Source organism: Lampetra fluviatilis, unplaced genomic scaffold (assembly GCF_964198595.1).
Source record: "Lampetra fluviatilis unplaced genomic scaffold, kcLamFluv1.1 SCAFFOLD_805, whole genome shotgun sequence".
NCBI classification, from domain to species: Eukaryota; Metazoa; Chordata; class Hyperoartia; order Petromyzontiformes; family Petromyzontidae; genus Lampetra; species Lampetra fluviatilis.
Genome location: NW_027620464.1, coordinates 1 through 18,465, shown reverse-complemented (window position 1 = coordinate 18,465; position 18,465 = coordinate 1). Strand labels below are relative to the sequence as shown.

Below are 18,465 nucleotides of genomic sequence, written 5' to 3'. Positions count from 1 at the left end.
TCACCATAGAGACCCACAGACTCACCATAGAGACCCACAGACTCACCACACAGAGACCCACAGACTCACCACACAGAGACCCACAGACTCACCACACAGAGACCCACAGACTCACCATAGAGACCCACAGACTCACCACACAGAGACCCACAGACTCACCACACAGAGACCCACAGACTCACCACACAGACTCACCACACAGAGACCCACAGACTCACCACACAGACTCACCACACAGAGACCCACAGACCCCTAATTCTTACCGCGTCCCCTCCCCCGCCTCCCCCTATCAGCCCCTCCCCTCCCGGAGGCGTCCACTCCATTCTCCTGCACCCGGCCTGATGATGACATCATCAGCAGTAGCATCATCATCAGCAGCAGTAGCATCATCATCAGCATCATCATCAGCAGCAGTAGCATCATCATCAGCAGCAGTATCATCATCATCATCAGCAGTAGCATCATCAGCAGTAGCAGCATCAGCAGCAGCATCATCAGCAGCAGTAGCATCATCATCATCAGCATCATCATCAGCATCATCATCAGCAGCAGTAGCATCATCAGCAGTAGCAGCATCAGCAGCAGCATCATCAGCAGCAGTAGCATCATCATCATCATCAGCATCATCATCAGCAGCAGTAGCATCATCATCATCAGCAGTAGCATCATCAGCAGTAGCAGCATCAGCAGCATCATCAGCAGCAGTAGCATCATCATCAGCATCATCATCATCATCATCAGCAGCATCATCAGCAGCAGTAGCATCATCAGCATCATCACCAGCAGTAGCATCATCATCATCATCATCACCAGCAGTAGCATCATCATCATCAGCAGCAGCATCATCAGCAGCAGTAGCATCATCATCATCATCACCAGCAGTAGCATCATCATCAGCAGCATCATCATCAGTAGCAGTAGCATCATCATCATCAGCAGTAGCATCATCAGGAGTAGCAGCATCATCAGCAGCATCATCATCAGCAGCAGCATCATCATTAGCAGCAGCATCATCATTAGCAGCAGCATCATCATCAGCATCATCATCAGCAGCAGCAGCAGCATCATCAGCAGTATCAGCATCATCAGCAGTATCAGCATCATCATCAGCAGCATCATCATCATCAGCATCATCAGCAGCAGTAGCAGCAGCATCATCATCAGCATCAGTATCATCATCAGCAGCATCATCATCAGCAGCAGCAGCATCATCAGCAGCATCATCATCATCATCAGCAGCAGCATCATCATTAGCAGCAGCATCATCATCAGCATCATCATCAGCAGCAGCAGCAGCATCATCAGCAGTATCAGCATCATCAGCAGTATCAGCATCATCATCAGCAGCATCATCATCATTAGCAGCAGCATCATCATCAGCATCAGTATCATCATCAGCAGCATCATCATCAGCAGCAGCATCATCATCAGCATCAGTATCATCATCAGCAGCATCATCATCAGCAGCAGCATCATCATTAGCAGCGGCATCAGCAACACCATCAACATTGGAAAAAGTGACATCACCATCACTACCACCCTCAACACCACCATCACCAGTCACCCTCACCACATCACCATCACCACCACGACCATCACCATCACCACCACCATCACCAAACTCACCACCCTCACCACACCATCACCACCACCACAACCACCACCATCACCACCACCATCACCAAACTCACCACCCTCACCACACCACCACCACCCCCACAACCACCACCATCACCACCACCATCACCAAACTCACCACCCTCACCACACCATCACCACCACCACAACCACCACCATCACCACCACCATCACCAAACTCACCACCCTCACCACACCACCACCACCCCCACAACCACCACCATCACCACCACCATCACCAAACTCACCACCCTCACCACACCATCACCACCACCACAACCACCACCATCACCACCACCATCACCAAACTCACCACCCTCACCACACCACCACCACCCCCACAACCACCACCATCACCACCACCATCACCAAACTCACCACCTTCACCACACCATCACCACCACCACGACCGTCACCACCATCACCACCCACCACCACCACCAACCCACCAACACCCACCACCCACCACCGTCACCACCATCACCACCATCACCACCCACCATCACCCACCCACCACCACCACGGTCACCACACCACCCCACCACCACCATCACCACACCACCACCGTCACCACACCACCACCACCACCACCCCCACCCACACTCACCAATCCTGGGCCCCCCCATGTACCCTCCTCCCCCTCCTCCCCCTCCTCCTCCTCCTCGCCCTCCTCCCCCTCCCCCACGGGGGCCTCCCGGGCCCCCAACCCTCCCCCCGACCCCTCCCCCGCGGCTCCCCCGGCCCCCTCCGCCCAAGGGCCCCCCCCCCAACCCCACCGCCACCGCCAACGCCAACGCCGCCGGAAGACGCGGAGGTCCCGGCGAGGCCGGCCTGGCAAGACCCGGAGCTCGCTCCACCTCCACCACCTCCACCTCCTCCACCTCCCGTGGACGAGGTGGACACACCGTCCTTGTCGGCTCCGCCCAGCGGGGAGCCGCCGCGGTTGGCGGCTCCCGAGGAGGTGGTGGTGCTGCGAGCTTTCTTACTCACCGTCTTCCACACGCTCTGGGAGACACGCGGGGAGACACGCGGGGAGACACGCGGTGAGACAGAGACACGCGGGGAGACACGGGGAGACACGCGGGGAGACAGAGACACGCGGGGAGACACGGGGAGACACGCGGGGAGACACGCGGTGAGACAGAGACACGCGGGGAGACACGGGGAGACACGCGGGGAGACACGCGGGGAGACACGCGGGGAGACACGCGGGGAGACACGCGGGGAGACGCGGGGAGACGCGGGGAGACGCGGGGAGACGCGGGGAGACGCGGGGAGACGCGGGGAGACGCGGGGAGACGCTGGGAGACGCTGGGAGACACGGGGAGACGCGGGGAGACACGGGGAGACACGGGGTGAGACACGGTGAGGCACGGTGAGACGCGGGGAGACGCGGGGAGACGCGGGGAGACGCGGGGAGACGCGGGGAGACACGGGGAGACACGGGGTGAGACACGGTGAGGCACGGTGAGACGCGGGGAGACACGGTGAGATGCGGGGAGACACGGTGAGGCACGGTGAGGCACGGTGAGACGCGGGGAGACACGGTGAGGCACGGTGAGGCACGGTGAGGCACGGTGAGACGCGGGGAGACAGAGAGACACGGGGAGACGCGGTGAGGCACGGTGGGGAGACACGGGGGGGGAGACACACGGGGGGGGGGGGACGGGACACGGGGGGTGGGAGACACGGGGGGTGGGAGACACGGGGGGTGGGAGACACGGGGGGTGGGAGACACGGGGGGAGGGAGACACGGGGAAGGGAGACACGGGGGGGGAGACACGAGGGGTGGGAGACACGGAGGGTGGGAGACACGGGGGGGTGGGAGACACGGGGGGTGGGAAACACGGGGGGGGAGACACACGGTGGGTGAGAGACACGGGGAGGGAGACACGGGGAGGGAGACACGGGGGGAGGGAGACACGGGGAGGGAGACACGGGGGGTGGGAGACACGGGGGGAGGGAGACACGGGGAGGGAGACACGGAGGGTGGGAGACACGGGGGGTGGGAGACACGGGGGGTGGGAGACACGGGGAGGGAGACACGGGGGGAGGGAGACACGGGGAGGGAGACACGGGGGGTGGGAGACACGGGGGGAGGGAGACACGGGGAGGGAGACACGGGGGGTGGGAGACACGGGGGGAGGGAGACACGGGGAGGGAGACACGGGGGGGGAGACACACGGTAGGTGAGAGACACGGGGAGGGAGACACGGGGAGGGAGACACGGGGAAGGGAGACACACGGGGGGTGGGAGACACGGGGGGAGACACGGGGAAGGGAGACACACGGGGGGGGGGGGGGGGACACGGGGGGGGGGGGGGGGGACACGGGGGGTGGGAGACACGGGGGGAGGGGAGACACGGGGAGGGAGACACGGGGAGGGAGACACGGGGAGGGAGACACGGGGAGATGAAGACACGGGGAGGGAGACACGGGGAGGGAGACACGGGGAGGGAGACACGGGGGGGGGAGACACGGGGGGGGAGACACGGGGGTGGGAGACACGGGGGGAGGGAGACACGGGGGGTGGGAGACACACGGGGGGTGGGAGACACACGGGGAGGGAGACACGGGGAGGGAGACACGGGGAGGGAGACACGGGGAGGGAGACACGGGGAGAGAGACACGGTGAGAGAGACACGGGGAGAGAGACACGGGGAGAGAGACACGGGGAGATGAAGACACGGGGAGGGAGACACGGGGAGGGAGAGACACGGGTGGGGGACACGGGGGAGAGACACGGGGGGGGAGACACGGGGAGGGAGAGACACGGGTGGGAGACACGGTGGGTGAGAGACACGGGGGGAAGGGAGATGGGGGGGTAGCCCCCCTCCCTCACCGTGTCCTGTGCTCCCTCGAGGAGGATGTCGGTGGCTTTGCTGATGTCTCCATTGCAATCGTGCAGAGCGACGGTGCAATCATCTTCAGTTTTACTGGTCACCTCCATCAGCTGCCGGCCAGCCAATCAGAGCGCCCGTTACTCACTCGCGCGGGGGGGGGGGGGACTTACTTGCAGACACACACAGACACAGGCAAAGCTCCCCCGTGTAGCCTCAACAGACTGTCGGGGCAAGTGCTGTTAGCGAGCGCGCACACACACACACACACCTACACTCACACGCACGCACGCACGCAGACACACGCACAAAGACACACACAGACACACATACAGACACGCACACAGACACACACACAACAAAACACATACACAGACACACACACACCTACACTCACACACAGACACACACACACAGACACACACAGCAAAACACATACACCTACACTCACACACAAAGATCCCCCGTGTAGCCTCAACAGACTGTCGGGGCAAGTGCTGTTAGCGAGCACCTCACACACACTCGCACACAGACACACACGGCTAAAGACAGACACACACACACAGACACACACACAGACACACAGCAAAACACATACACCTACACTCACACACAAAGATCCCCTGTATAGCCTGTAACAGACTATAGGGGCACGTGCTGTTAGCGAGTAGCACCTATGATGTACATACAAAGCTCCCCCAGGTAGCCTCTAGCAGGGCTGTAGGGGCAAGTGCTGCTAGTAGCAGCACCACCTATGATGTACACACAAAGCTCCCCCAGGTAGCCTCTAGCAGGGCTGCAGGGGCAAGTGCAGTGTTAGCGAGCACCTATGAAGGCCGGCACTGTGGCACACGAGGTGGGTGGGTGGCCAGCACCACGCCCGGCCGCCTTTGTCTCCCCAGTGCTAGCGATGTTTACACACCGCACCAGGTACTCATTTGAGGCTGAGTCGACCTAGGGGAGGCCCAGGACCGTTTCAGATAATCTTCACTGACACACACACACACTGACACACACACACACACTGACACACACACACACACTGACACACACACACTGACACACACACACACACAACAACAACCGCCATTCGCCACTAAGTGGCGGTGACGTCACCACGACGCTTGTGCCAGGCCATGTGCACCTTGAGGCCACACTGACACACACACACACCGACACACACATTGACACGCACAAACACACGGACACGCACTATCCTAGTAAAGGCCCAGGCTCACCTGTTTGACTTTCTCTGGAAAATCCGAATCGCTCTTTTCCAAAATCATCTGAATGCGAATTTGTTCTGCGGTAGCCTGTACACAGACAGACAGACAGACACACGGAGTTACACAAGATGATAGACAGTGTCTTTGTGTGCGTCTCCCCGTGTCTGCTTGCCTGTGTTCCCGTGTCTCCTTGTCCCAGTGTCTCATGTCTCCTTGTCCCAGTGTCTCTGTGTCTCCACGTCTATGTCCCCGTACGGGGACCTGTGGAGTGGCCTTGTTGCTTCGTGCACATGCCCTGTCTCCGTGTCTGTCCCCATATCCCCGAATGTCCGTGTCTGTGTCCCCCCCTCCCCCCCCCGTGTGTCCCAGTGTCTCCGTCCCTCTTCGTTCCCCCCCCCCCCCATGTCCCCTCCGTGTCTACGTGTACCTTGAAGAGTAGCCTCGCTGCTGCTTAGCACGTGTGCCGTCCCCGTGTCTCTCTCCCCGTGTCTCTCTCCCCGTGTCTCTCTCCCCGTGTCTCTCTCCTCCCCGTGTCTCTCTCCCCGTGCACCTCTCCCCGTGCCACTCTCCCCGTGTCTCTCTCCCCGTGCCTCTCTCCCCGTGTCTCTCTCCCCGTGTCTCTCTCCCCGTGTCTCTCTCCCCGTGCGTCTCTCCCCGTGCATCTCTCCCCGTGTCTCTCTCCCCGTGTCTCTCTCCCCGTGCATCTCTCCCCGTGTCTCTCTCCCCGTGTCTCTCTCCCCGTGCGTCTCTCCCCGTGTCTCTCTCCCCGTGTCTCTCTCCCCGTGCATCTCTCCCCGTGCCTCTCTCCCCGTGTCTCTCTCCCCGTGCACCTCTCCCCGTGCCACTCTCCCCGTGTCTCTCTCCCCGTGTCTCTCTCCCCGTGTCTCTCTCCCCGTGTCTCTCTCCCCGTGTCTCTCTCCCCGTGTCTCTCTCCCCGTGTCTCTCTCCCCGTGTCTCTCTCCCCGTGCGTCTCTCCCCGTGTCTCTCTCCCCGTGTCTCTCTCCCCGTGTCTCTCTCCCCGTGTCTCTCTCCCCGTGTCTCTCTCCCCGTGTCTCTCTCCCCGTGTCTCTCTCCCCGTGCATCTCTCCCCGTGTCTCTCTCCCCGTGTCTCTCTCCCCGTGTCTCTCTCCCCGTGTCTCTCTCCCCGTGCGTCTCTCCCCGTGTCTCTCTCCCCGTGTCTCTCTCCCCGTGTCTCTCTCCCCGTGTCTCTCTCCCCGTGTCTCTCTCCCCGTGCATCTCTCCCCGTGTCTCTCTCCCCGTGTCTCTCTCCCCGTGCACCTCTCCCCGTGCCACTCTCCCCGTGTCTCTCTCCCCGTGTCTCTCTCCCCGTGTCTCTCTCCCCGTGTCTCTCTCCCCGTGTCTCTCTCCCCGTGTCTCTCTCCCCGTGTCTCTCTCCCCGTGTCTCTCTCCCCGTGCCTCTCTCCCCGTGTCTCTCTCCCCGTGTCTCTCTCCCCGTGCCTCTCTCCCCGTGCGTCTCTCCCCGTGTCTCTCTCCCCGTGTCTCTCTCCCCGTGTCTCTCTCCCCGTGCGTCTCTCCCCGTGTCTCTCTCCCCGTGTCTCTCTCCCCGTGTCTCTCTCCCCGTGTCTCTCTCCCCGTGTCTCTCTCCCCGTGTCTCTCTCCCCGTGTCTCTCTCCTCCCCGTGTCTCTCTCCCCGCGCACCTCTCCCCGTGCCACTCTCCCCGTGTCTCTCTCCCCGTGTCTCTCTCCCCGTGTCTCTCTCCCCGTGTCTCTCTCCCCGTGTCTCTCTCCCCGTGTCTCTCTCCCCGTGCCTCTCTCCCCGTGCCTCTCTCCCCGTGCCTCTCTCCCCGTGTCTCTCTCCCCGTGTCTCTCTCCCCGTGTCTCTCTCCCCGTGTCTCTCTCCCCGTGCCTCTCTCCCCGTGTCTCTCTCCCCGTGTCTCTCTCCCCGTGTCTCTCTCCCCGTGTCTCTCTCCCCGTGTCTCTCTCCCCGTGCGTCTCCCCGTGTCTCTCTCCCCGTGTCTCTCTCCCCGTGTCTCTCTCCCCGTGTCTCTCTCCCCGTGTCTCTCTCCCCGTGCCTCTCTCCCCGTGTCTCTCTCCCCGTGTCTCTCTCCCCGTGTCTCTCTCCCCGTGCGTCTCCCCGTGTCTCTCTCCCCGTGTCTCTCTCCCCGTGTCTCTCTCCCCGTGTCTCTCTCCCCGTGCGTCTCCCCGTGCATCTCTCCCCGTGTCTCTCTCCCCGTGTCTCTCTCCCCGTGTCTCTCTCCCCGTGCCTCTCTCCCCGTGTCTCTCTCCCCGTGTCTCTCCCCGTGTCTCTCTCCCCGTGTCTCTCTCCCCGTGTCTCTCTCCCCGTGCGTCTCCCCGTGTCTCTCTCCCCGTGTCTCTCTCCCCGTGTCTCTCTCCCCGTGCCTCTCTCCCCGTGTCTCTCTCCCCGTGTCTCTCTCCCCGTGTCTCTCTCCCCGTGTCTCTCTCCCCGTGTCTCTCTCCCCGTGCGTCTCCCCGTGTCTCTCTCCCCGTGTCTCTCTCCCCGTGTCTCTCTCCCCGTGCGTCTCTCCCCGTGTCTCTCTCCCCGTGTCTCTCTCCCCGTGCCTCTCTCCCCGTGTCTCTCTCCCCGTGTCTCTCTCCCCGTGTCTCTCTCCCGGTGTCTCTCTCCCCGTGTCTCTCTCCCCGTGTCTATCTCCCCGTGTCTCTCTCCCCGTGTCTCTCTCCCCGTGCATCTCTCCCCGTGTCTCTCTCCCCGTGTCTCTCTCCCCGTGTCTCTCTCCCCGTGCCTCTCTCCCCGTGCCTCTCTCCCCGTGTCTCTCTCCCCGTGCCTCTCTCCCCGTGCCTCTCTCCCCGTGTCTCTCTCCCCGTGTCTCTCTCCCCGTGTCTCTCTCCCCGTGTGTCTCCCCGTGTCTCTCTCCCCGTGCCTCTCTCCCCGTGTCTCTCTCCCCGTGTCTCTCTCCCCGTGTGTCTCTCTCCCCGTGTCTCTCTCCCCGTGTGTCTCCCCGTGTCTCTCTCCCCGTGCGTCTCCCCGTGTCTCTCTCCCCGTGTCTCTCTCCCCGTGCCTCTCTCCCCGTGTCTCTCTCCCCGTGTCTCTCTCCCCGTGTCTCTCTCCCCGTGTCTCTCTCCCCGTGCGTCTCTCCCCGTGCGTCTCTCCCCGTGTCTCTCTCCCCGTGTCTCTCTCCCCGTGTCTCTCTCCCCGTGTCTCTCTCCCCGTGTCTCTCTCCCCGTGTCTCTCTCCCCGTGTCTCTCTCCCCGTGCGTCTCTCCCCGTGTCTCTCTCCCCGTGTCTCTCTCCCCGTGTCTCTCTCCCCGTGTCTCTCTCCCCGTGCGTCTCCCCGTGTCTCTCTCCCCGTGTCTCTCTCCCCGTGTCTCTCTCCCCGTGCGTCTCTCCCCGTGTCTCTCTCCCCGTGCATCTCTCCCCGTGCATCTCTCCCCGTGTCTCTCTCCCCGTGTCTCTCTCCCCGTGTCTCTCTCCCCGTGCCTCTCTCCCCGTGTCTCTCCCCGTGTCTCTCTCCCCGTGCATCTCTCCCCGTGTCTCTCTCCCCGTGTCTCTCTCCCCGTGTCTCTCTCCCCGTGTCTCTCTCCCCGTGCGTCTCCCCGTGTCTCTCTCCCCGTGTCTCTCTCCCCGTGTCTCTCTCCCCGTGCGTCTCTCCCCGTGCGTCTCCCCGTACCTGTGGAGTGGCCTTGCTGCTGCTGCTGCTGAGTGTGTGTGCCCTGTCCCCGTGTCCATTTCTGGGCCTTCCGAGACCCAGAGACGCCATGGTGACCAGATTATGTACAGGGGCGACTATTTACAGACCTACACACGCACAAAGACAAAGGTCCCCCGTGTAGCCTTAACAGACTGTAGGGGCAAGTGCTGTTAGCGAGCACCTCACACACACTCGCACACAGACACACACGGCAAAACACAGACACACACACACAGACACACACACAGACACACAGACACACAGACAGACACACACGCACACAGACACACACACACACAACAAAACACATACACAGACACACACACACCTACACTCACACACAGACACACACAGCAAAACACATACACCTACACTCACACACAAAGATCCCCCGTGTAGCCTCAACAGACTGTCGGGGCAAGTGCTGTTAGCGAGCACCTCATACACACTCGCACACAGACACACACGGCAAAACACAGACACACACGCACACAGACACACACACAGACACACAGACACACAGCAAAACACATACACCTACACTCACACACAAAGATCCCCTGTATAGCCTGTAACAGACTGCAGGGGCAGGTGCAGTGTTAGCGAGCACCTATGAAGGCTACCGGCGCTGTGGCACACGAGGGGGTGGGTGGCCAGCACCACGCCCGGCCGCCTTTGTCTCCCCAGTGCTAGCGATGTTCACTACACACCGCTACTACACCGGGTACTCATTTGAGGCTGAGTCGACCTAGGAGAAGCCCGGGACCGGCTCAGATAACCGTCACCGGTATTGACCGTGAGCGGGAATCGAACTCGGGTCGCCAGGTTCGTAGCGCAGCGTGGCGCTAACCACTACACCCACCACTCCCCACCTAAACCTACACACACACAGACGCACAAAGGTCCCCCGCGTAGCCTTAACACACAGTTGGGGCAAGTGCTGATAGCAAGCTGCACCTATGAAGGCTACCGGCGCTGTGGCACACGCAAAGGGGGTGGCCAGCACCACGCCCGGCCGCCTTTGTCTCCCCAGTGCTAGCGATGTTCACTACACACCACCACTACACCAGGTACTCACTTGAGGCTGAGTCGACCTAAGGGAGACCACGCGGCGCAGACAACGCGGGGGCGGGCAACGATGCATCGTGATGCAGAGACACAGAGACCCATAGAGATACATAGAGACCCACAGAGATACACAGAGACCCACAGAGACACACAGAGACCCACAGAGATACACAGAGACCCACAGAGATACACAGAGATACACAGAGACCCACAGAGATACACAGAGACCCACAGAGATACACAGAGACCCACAGAGATACACAGAGACCCACAGAGACCCACAGAGACCCACAAAGATACACAGAGACCCACAGAGATACACAGAGACCCACAGAGATAAACAGAAATACATAGAGATACACAAAGACCCACAGAGATACACAGAGACCTACAGAGATACACAGAGACCCACAGAGATACACAGAGATACACAGAGATATACAGAGATACACAGAGATACACAGAGACCCACAGAGATACACAGAGACTCAGAGATACACAGAGATACGCAGAGACCCACAGAGATACGCAGAGACCCACAGAGACTCAGAGATACACAGAGATACATAGAGATACACAAAGACCCACAGAGATACACAGAGACCCACAGAGATACACAGAGACCCACAGAGATACACAGAGACCCACAGAGATACACAGAGACCCACAGAGACCCACAGAGACACACAGAGACCCACAGAGATACACAGAGACCCACAGAGATACACAGAGACCCACAGAGATACACAGAGACCCACAGAGATACACAGAGACCCACAGAGACACACAGAGACCCACAGAGACACACAGAGACCCACAGAGACACACAGAGACCCACAGAGACACACAGAGACCCACAGAGACACACAGAGACCCACCGAGATACACAGAGACCCACAGAGATACATAGAGACCCACAGAGACACACAGAGACCCACAGAGACACACAGAGACCCACAGAGACACACAGAGACCCACAGAGATACACAGAGACCCACAGAGATACACAGAGACCCACAGAGACCCACAGAGATACACAGAGATACACAGAGACCCACAGAGATACACAGAGACCCACAGAGATACACAGAGATACACAAAGACCCACAGAGATACACAGAGACCCACAGAGATACACAGAGATACACAGAGACCCACAGAGATACACAGAGACCCACAGAGATACACAGAGACCCACAGAGATACACAGAGACCCACAGAGATACACAGAGACCCAGAGAGATACACAGAGACACACAGAGACCCACAGAGACCCACAGAGACACACAGAGACCCACAGAGACACATAGAGACCCACAGAGACACATAGAGACCCATAGAGACCCACAGAGACACAGAGACACAGAGAGACTCAGAGATGCATATACACCCAGAGACTCACAGACAGAGACTCACAGAGACACACAGAGACCCACAGAGTTACATGGACACACGGAAATACATATAGACCCAGAGACTCAGTCATTAGTGGTAATGTAACACAATCTCGCCGTGTGTAACTACACACACACACCGCATGTAGTCACCGCTACACTTGACACTGTTAGTAGCTAATAGTCAACGTGTTATAGTATTATTATTAGAATCGTCTTGGTGAGTTAGAAGTGGTAATGTGACACCGCCTATTGTACTAAAGATCGCCGTGTGTGCGACTACAGGCAAGACCCCGTGTAATCAATCGTGGGTACATCTCACAGAATTAGTAATAACTCTTTAACAGTCAACGTGTTATATTATTCGAATGTTGCATAGTCTTTAATGCACAAAGTCTATTGTACTAAATATAGCGTTATAGCAGTAGCCGCGTGTGTGACAACACACACACACACCGCATCTAACCATCGCTATATGTAACACTCATCGCTATATCTAACACAATTAGTAACAAGCGTAACAGCTAACGTGTTAGATATTATCATTTGCTTGACGAGGCTTTAATGCACAAAGTCTATTGTACTAAATATAGCGTTATAGCAGTAGCCGCGTGTGCGACGGACTACACAGACACCACCGCATCTAAGCATCGCTTCACTTTACACAATTCTCAACACAGTCTTCGTATTATGAGATCTATTTGACCAGTGTCAAAATGTAGTAGTAGGTTTTTACCCTTTTAAACTGGTACAAAACTGACACCTTTATTCAAGGCATCATGTTTGCAATAAAAAACACAACACAAGTTAGTCAAAAAAGCAAACAAAAACTGACACCTTTATTCAAGGCATCATGTTTGCAATAAAAACCACAACACTAGTCAAAAAAGCAATCAAAAACTGACACCTTTATTCAAGGCATCATGTCTGCAATAAAATCCACAACACAAGTTAGTCAAAAAAGCAAACAAAAACTGACACCTTTATTCAAGGCATCATGTTTGCAATAAAAAAAAAGCAAACAAAAAGAAGCAACTCTGATAATGATAAGTGCATATCATTACCATCATCAGAGTTGCTTATTTTTGTTTGCTTTTTGACTGCTTGTGTTGTGGTCATTGCAAACATGATGCCTTGAATAAAGGTGTCAGTTTTGTACCAGTTTAAAAGGTTAAAAACCTACTACTATATTTTGCCACTGGTAAAGGTGATCTCATAGTGTGTATGTTTACCCAGAGCTCTCAATACTCTGATATTGCACTGTGTTTGAGTTGTACGCCTTCTGGTGTCATCTGGTCCAACACCAATGGGGACTAGGCTCTAAAGAAAGCCGTCTCGGGTGTGGACCAATCAACTTCAAGGACAGTGCATATTATTATTATCATCATCAGAGTTGCTTCTTTTTGTTTGCTTTTTGACTGCTTGTGTTGTGGTTATTGCAAACATGATGCCTTGAATAAAGGTGTCAGTTTTGTACCAGTTTAAAAGGGTAAAAACCTACTACTACAGTCTTCATATCTTATTATTAAAGTCGATGTCGTGACGAGCCCGTAGGCTTCAATGCACACACAGTCGATTGTAGTGAAGCTAGCCACGTGTGAATACAGACAGACAACACACACACACAAGGCACCACCTAACACACACACACACACAAGGCACCACCTAACACACACACACAAGGCACCACCTAACACACACACACAAGGCACCACCTAACACACACACACACACAAGGCACCACCTAACACACACACACACAAGGCACCACCTAACACACACACACACAAGGCACCACCTAACACACACACACAAGGTACCACCTAACACACACACACACAAGGCACCACCTAACACACACACACACAAGGCACCACCTAACACACACACACACACACAAGGCACCACCTAACACACACACACACAAGGCACCACCTAACACACACACAAGGCACCACCTAACACACACACACACACACAAGGCACCACCTAACACACACACACAAGGTACCACCTAACACACACACACACACACAAGGCACCACCTAACACACACACACACAAGGCACCACCTAACACACACACACACACAAGGCACCACCTAACACACACACACAAGGCACCACCTAACACACACACACAAGGCACCACCTAACACACACACACACACAAGGCACCACCTAACACACACACACACAAGGCACCACCTAACACACACACACAATGCACCACCTAACACACACACACACACAAGGCACCACCTAACACACACACAAGGTACCACCTAACACACACACACACACAAGGCACCATCTAACACACACACACACAAGGTACCACCTAACACACACACACACAAGGCACCACCTAACACACACACACACAAGGCACCACCTAACACACACACACAAGGCACCACCTAACACACACACACACACAAGGCACCACCTAACACACACACACACACAAGGCACCACCTAACACACACACACACAAGGTACCACCTAACACACACACACACACAAGGCACCACCTAACACACACACACACAAGGCACCACCTAACACACACACACAAGGTACCATCTAACACACACACACACAAGGCACCACCTAACACACACACACACAAGGCACCACCTAACACACACACACACACAAGGCACCACCTAACACACACACACACACAAGGTACCATCTAACACACACACACACACACAAGGCACCACCTAACACACACACACACACAAGGCACCACCTAACACACACACACACAAGGCACCACCTAACACACACACACACACAAGGCACCACCTAACACACACACACACACACAAGGCACCACCTAACACACACACACACAAGGCACCCCCTAACACACACACACACACACAAGGCACCATCTAACACACACACACAAGGCACCATCTAACACACACACACAAGGCACCACCTAACACACACACACACAAGGTACCATCTAACACACACACAAGGCACCACCTAACACACACACACACAAGGCACCACCTAACACACACACACAAGGCACCACCTAACACACACACACAAGGCACCACCTAACACACACACAAGGCACCACCTAACACACACACACACAAGGCACCACCTAACACACACACACAAGGTACCACCTAACACACACACACACACACAAGGCACCACCTAACACACACACACACACAAGGCACCACCTAACACACACACACACAAGGTACCATCTAACACACACACACACACAAGGCACCACCTAACACACACACACACACAAGGCACCACCTAACACACACACACACACAAGGCACCACCTAACACACACACACACACAAGGCACCACCTAACACACACACAAACAAGGTACCATCTAACACACACACACACAAGGCACCACCTAACACACACACACACAAGGTACCATCTAACACACACACACACAATGCACCACCTAACACACACACACACAAGGCACCACCTAACACACACACACAAGGCACCACCTAACACACACACAAGGCACCACCTAACACACACACACACAATGCACCACCTAACACACACACACACAAGGCACCATCTAACACACACACACACAAGGTACCACCTAACACACACACACACACACAAGGTACCATCTAACACACACACACACAAGGTACCACCTAACACACACACAAGGCACCACCTAACACACACACACACAAGGTACCACCTAACACACACACACACACAAGGTACCACCTAACACACACAAGGTACCACCTAACACACACACACACAAGGCACCATCTAACACACACACACACAAGGTACCACCTAACACACAAGGTACCACCTAACACACACACACACAAGGCACCATCTAACACACACACACACAAGGTACCACCTAACACACACACACACAAGGCACCATCTAACACACACACACACAAGGTACCACCTAACACACACAAGGTACCACCTAACACACACACACACAAGGCACCACCTAACACACACACACACAAGGCACCATCTAACACACACACAAGGCACCACCTAACACACACACAAGGCACCACCTAACACACACACACACAAGGCACCACCTAACACACACACACACACAAGGCACCACCTAACACACACACACACAAGGCACCACCTAACACACACACACACAAGGCACCACCTAACACACACACACACCACAAGGCACCACCTAACACACACACACACACAAGGCACCACCTAACACACACACACAAGGTACCACCTAACACACACACACACACAAGGCACCATCTAACACACACACACAAGGTACCACCTAACACACACACACAAGGTACCACCTAACACACACACACAAGGCACCTAACACACACACACAAGGCACCTAACACACACACACATCTAACACACACACACGGTACCACCTAACACACACACACAAGGCATCTAACACACACACACATCTAACACACACACACATCTAACACACACACACACATCTAACACACACACATCTAACACACACAAGGCACCCAACACACACAGACATCTAACACACACATCTAACACACACAAGGCACCTAACACACACACACAGACACCTAACACACACACACAATGCACCTAACACACACACACATCTAACACACACAAGGCACCTAACACACACACATCTAACACACACAGACATCTAACACACACAAGGACCTAACACACACATCTAACACACACACAAGGAACCTAACACACACACACACATCTAACACACACAAGGCACCTAACACACACACACATCTAACACACACACATCTAACACACACACACATCTAACACACACAGACATCTAACACACACCTAACACACACACACAAGGAATCTAACACACACACACACACATCTAACACACACACATACATCTAACACACACACACATCTAACACACACACACACATCTAACACACACATCTAACACACACACACAAGGAATCTAACACACACACATCTAACACATACACAAGGAACCTAACACACACAGACATCTAACACACACAAGGCACCTAACACACACAACATCTAACACACACAAGGCACCTAACACACACCCACATCTAACACACACAAGGCACCGAACACACACAGACATCTAACACACACAAGGCACCTAACACACACAGACATCTAACACACACAATGCACCTAACACACACACACATCTAACACACACAAGGCACCTAACACACACAGACATCTAACACACACAAGGCACCTAACACACACACATCTAACACACACAGACATCTAACACACACACACACAAGGCACCTAACACACACACATCTAACACACACAAGGCACCTAACACACAGATATCTAACACACACAAGGCACCTAACACACACACATCTAACACACACAGACATCTAACACACACAAGGCACCTAACACACACACACAAGGCACATAACACACACAGCATCTAACACACACAAGGAACCTAACACAGCACAGACATCTAACACACACAAGGCACCTAACACACACACATCTAACACACACAAGGCACCTAACACACACACAAGGCACCTAACACACACAGACATCTAACACACACAAGGCACCTAACACACACACATATAACACACACAAGGCACCTAACACACACACACACAAGGCACCTAACACACACAGACATCTAACACACACAAGGAACCTAACACACATCTAACACACACAAGGCACCTAACACACACATCTAACACACACAGACATCTAAACACACACCTAACACACACACATCTAACACACACAAGGCACCTAACACACACACACATCTAACACACACAAGGAACCTAACACACATCTACACACACAAGGAACCTAACACACCATCTAACACACACAGACATCTAATCACACACACCTAACACACACACACATCTAACACACACAAGGCACCTAACACACACACATCTAACACACACAAGGCACCTAACACACACACACAAGGCAGTTGTACAGCAACCCCATTGTCAATCTACCCTCTCGCCTCCTCCACCAAAACCGTAGCGGCTCCTCCCTTCTCTCCCTCCCCCTCCACCCGGTGTCCGTCACCACCTTCTTCCTCGTCTACTTATTAACAACACTCAACTAAACACTCAACTAAACCGACATCTTTTAGCGTTTACGACCGCCGTGTTTCTAACGAGGTCCTCGCCGCAGGCCTACAGTAGGCGTCATCTAGGCAAGCGCGGGGGTAGGGGGGGGGTGGTCGCGTGGTTATCCCCTCAGCAAAAAATTAAATCAACCGACTGCGCGAAACGATCCCTTTACCGATTTTCACCGCGATTGTTTGGGGTTGATGTTTGTTTGTTTGCGGCAAAGATGAGAGAGAGAAAGGAGACGAGAAAGTCCAAGCGAGCACGAATCAACTCACTGCTTCGCGGAGTAGGGGCGCTTTGCACAAAATGGCGGCGCCGTCACTGACCAACGGGGGGAGGGGGGGGGAGTGGGGGAAGGAGGTGGGGCTAAAGAGGGAGGGGGCGTGGTTAGAGGAAGGCGGGGTGGGGGTTGGGGGGGTAAGGAACCGACGCTGATTGGCTAGCGGTCGAGTGAGTGACTCGATTGACCAATCGCGTGAGCGGGATTGACGGCGGGAAG

The 18,465-nt window shown here is 55.4% G+C and overlaps 1 protein-coding gene across 1 annotated transcript in view; it reads right to left on the bottom strand.

Moving 5' to 3' along the window:
* LOC144953948 (uncharacterized) overlaps positions 1 to 18,306 on the bottom strand; it is a gene marked incomplete at its 3' end in the record, with an annotated part of 45,385 nt that extends 27,079 nt beyond the window's left edge. The window contains exons 1-7 of the mRNA XM_078884552.1: positions 18,242 to 18,306; positions 9,312 to 9,439; positions 5,717 to 5,791; positions 4,481 to 4,591; positions 2,358 to 2,643; positions 2,246 to 2,314; positions 264 to 338 (exon numbers count right to left, since the gene is read on the bottom strand). Coding sequence (XP_078740678.1) covers positions 264 to 338; positions 2,246 to 2,314; positions 2,358 to 2,643; positions 4,481 to 4,591; positions 5,717 to 5,791; positions 9,312 to 9,401 — 706 coding nt within the window. The remainder of the gene's footprint in view (positions 1 to 263; positions 339 to 2,245; positions 2,315 to 2,357; positions 2,644 to 4,480; positions 4,592 to 5,716; positions 5,792 to 9,311; positions 9,440 to 18,241) is intronic.
* Between the last annotated feature and the right edge of the window lie 159 nt (positions 18,307 to 18,465).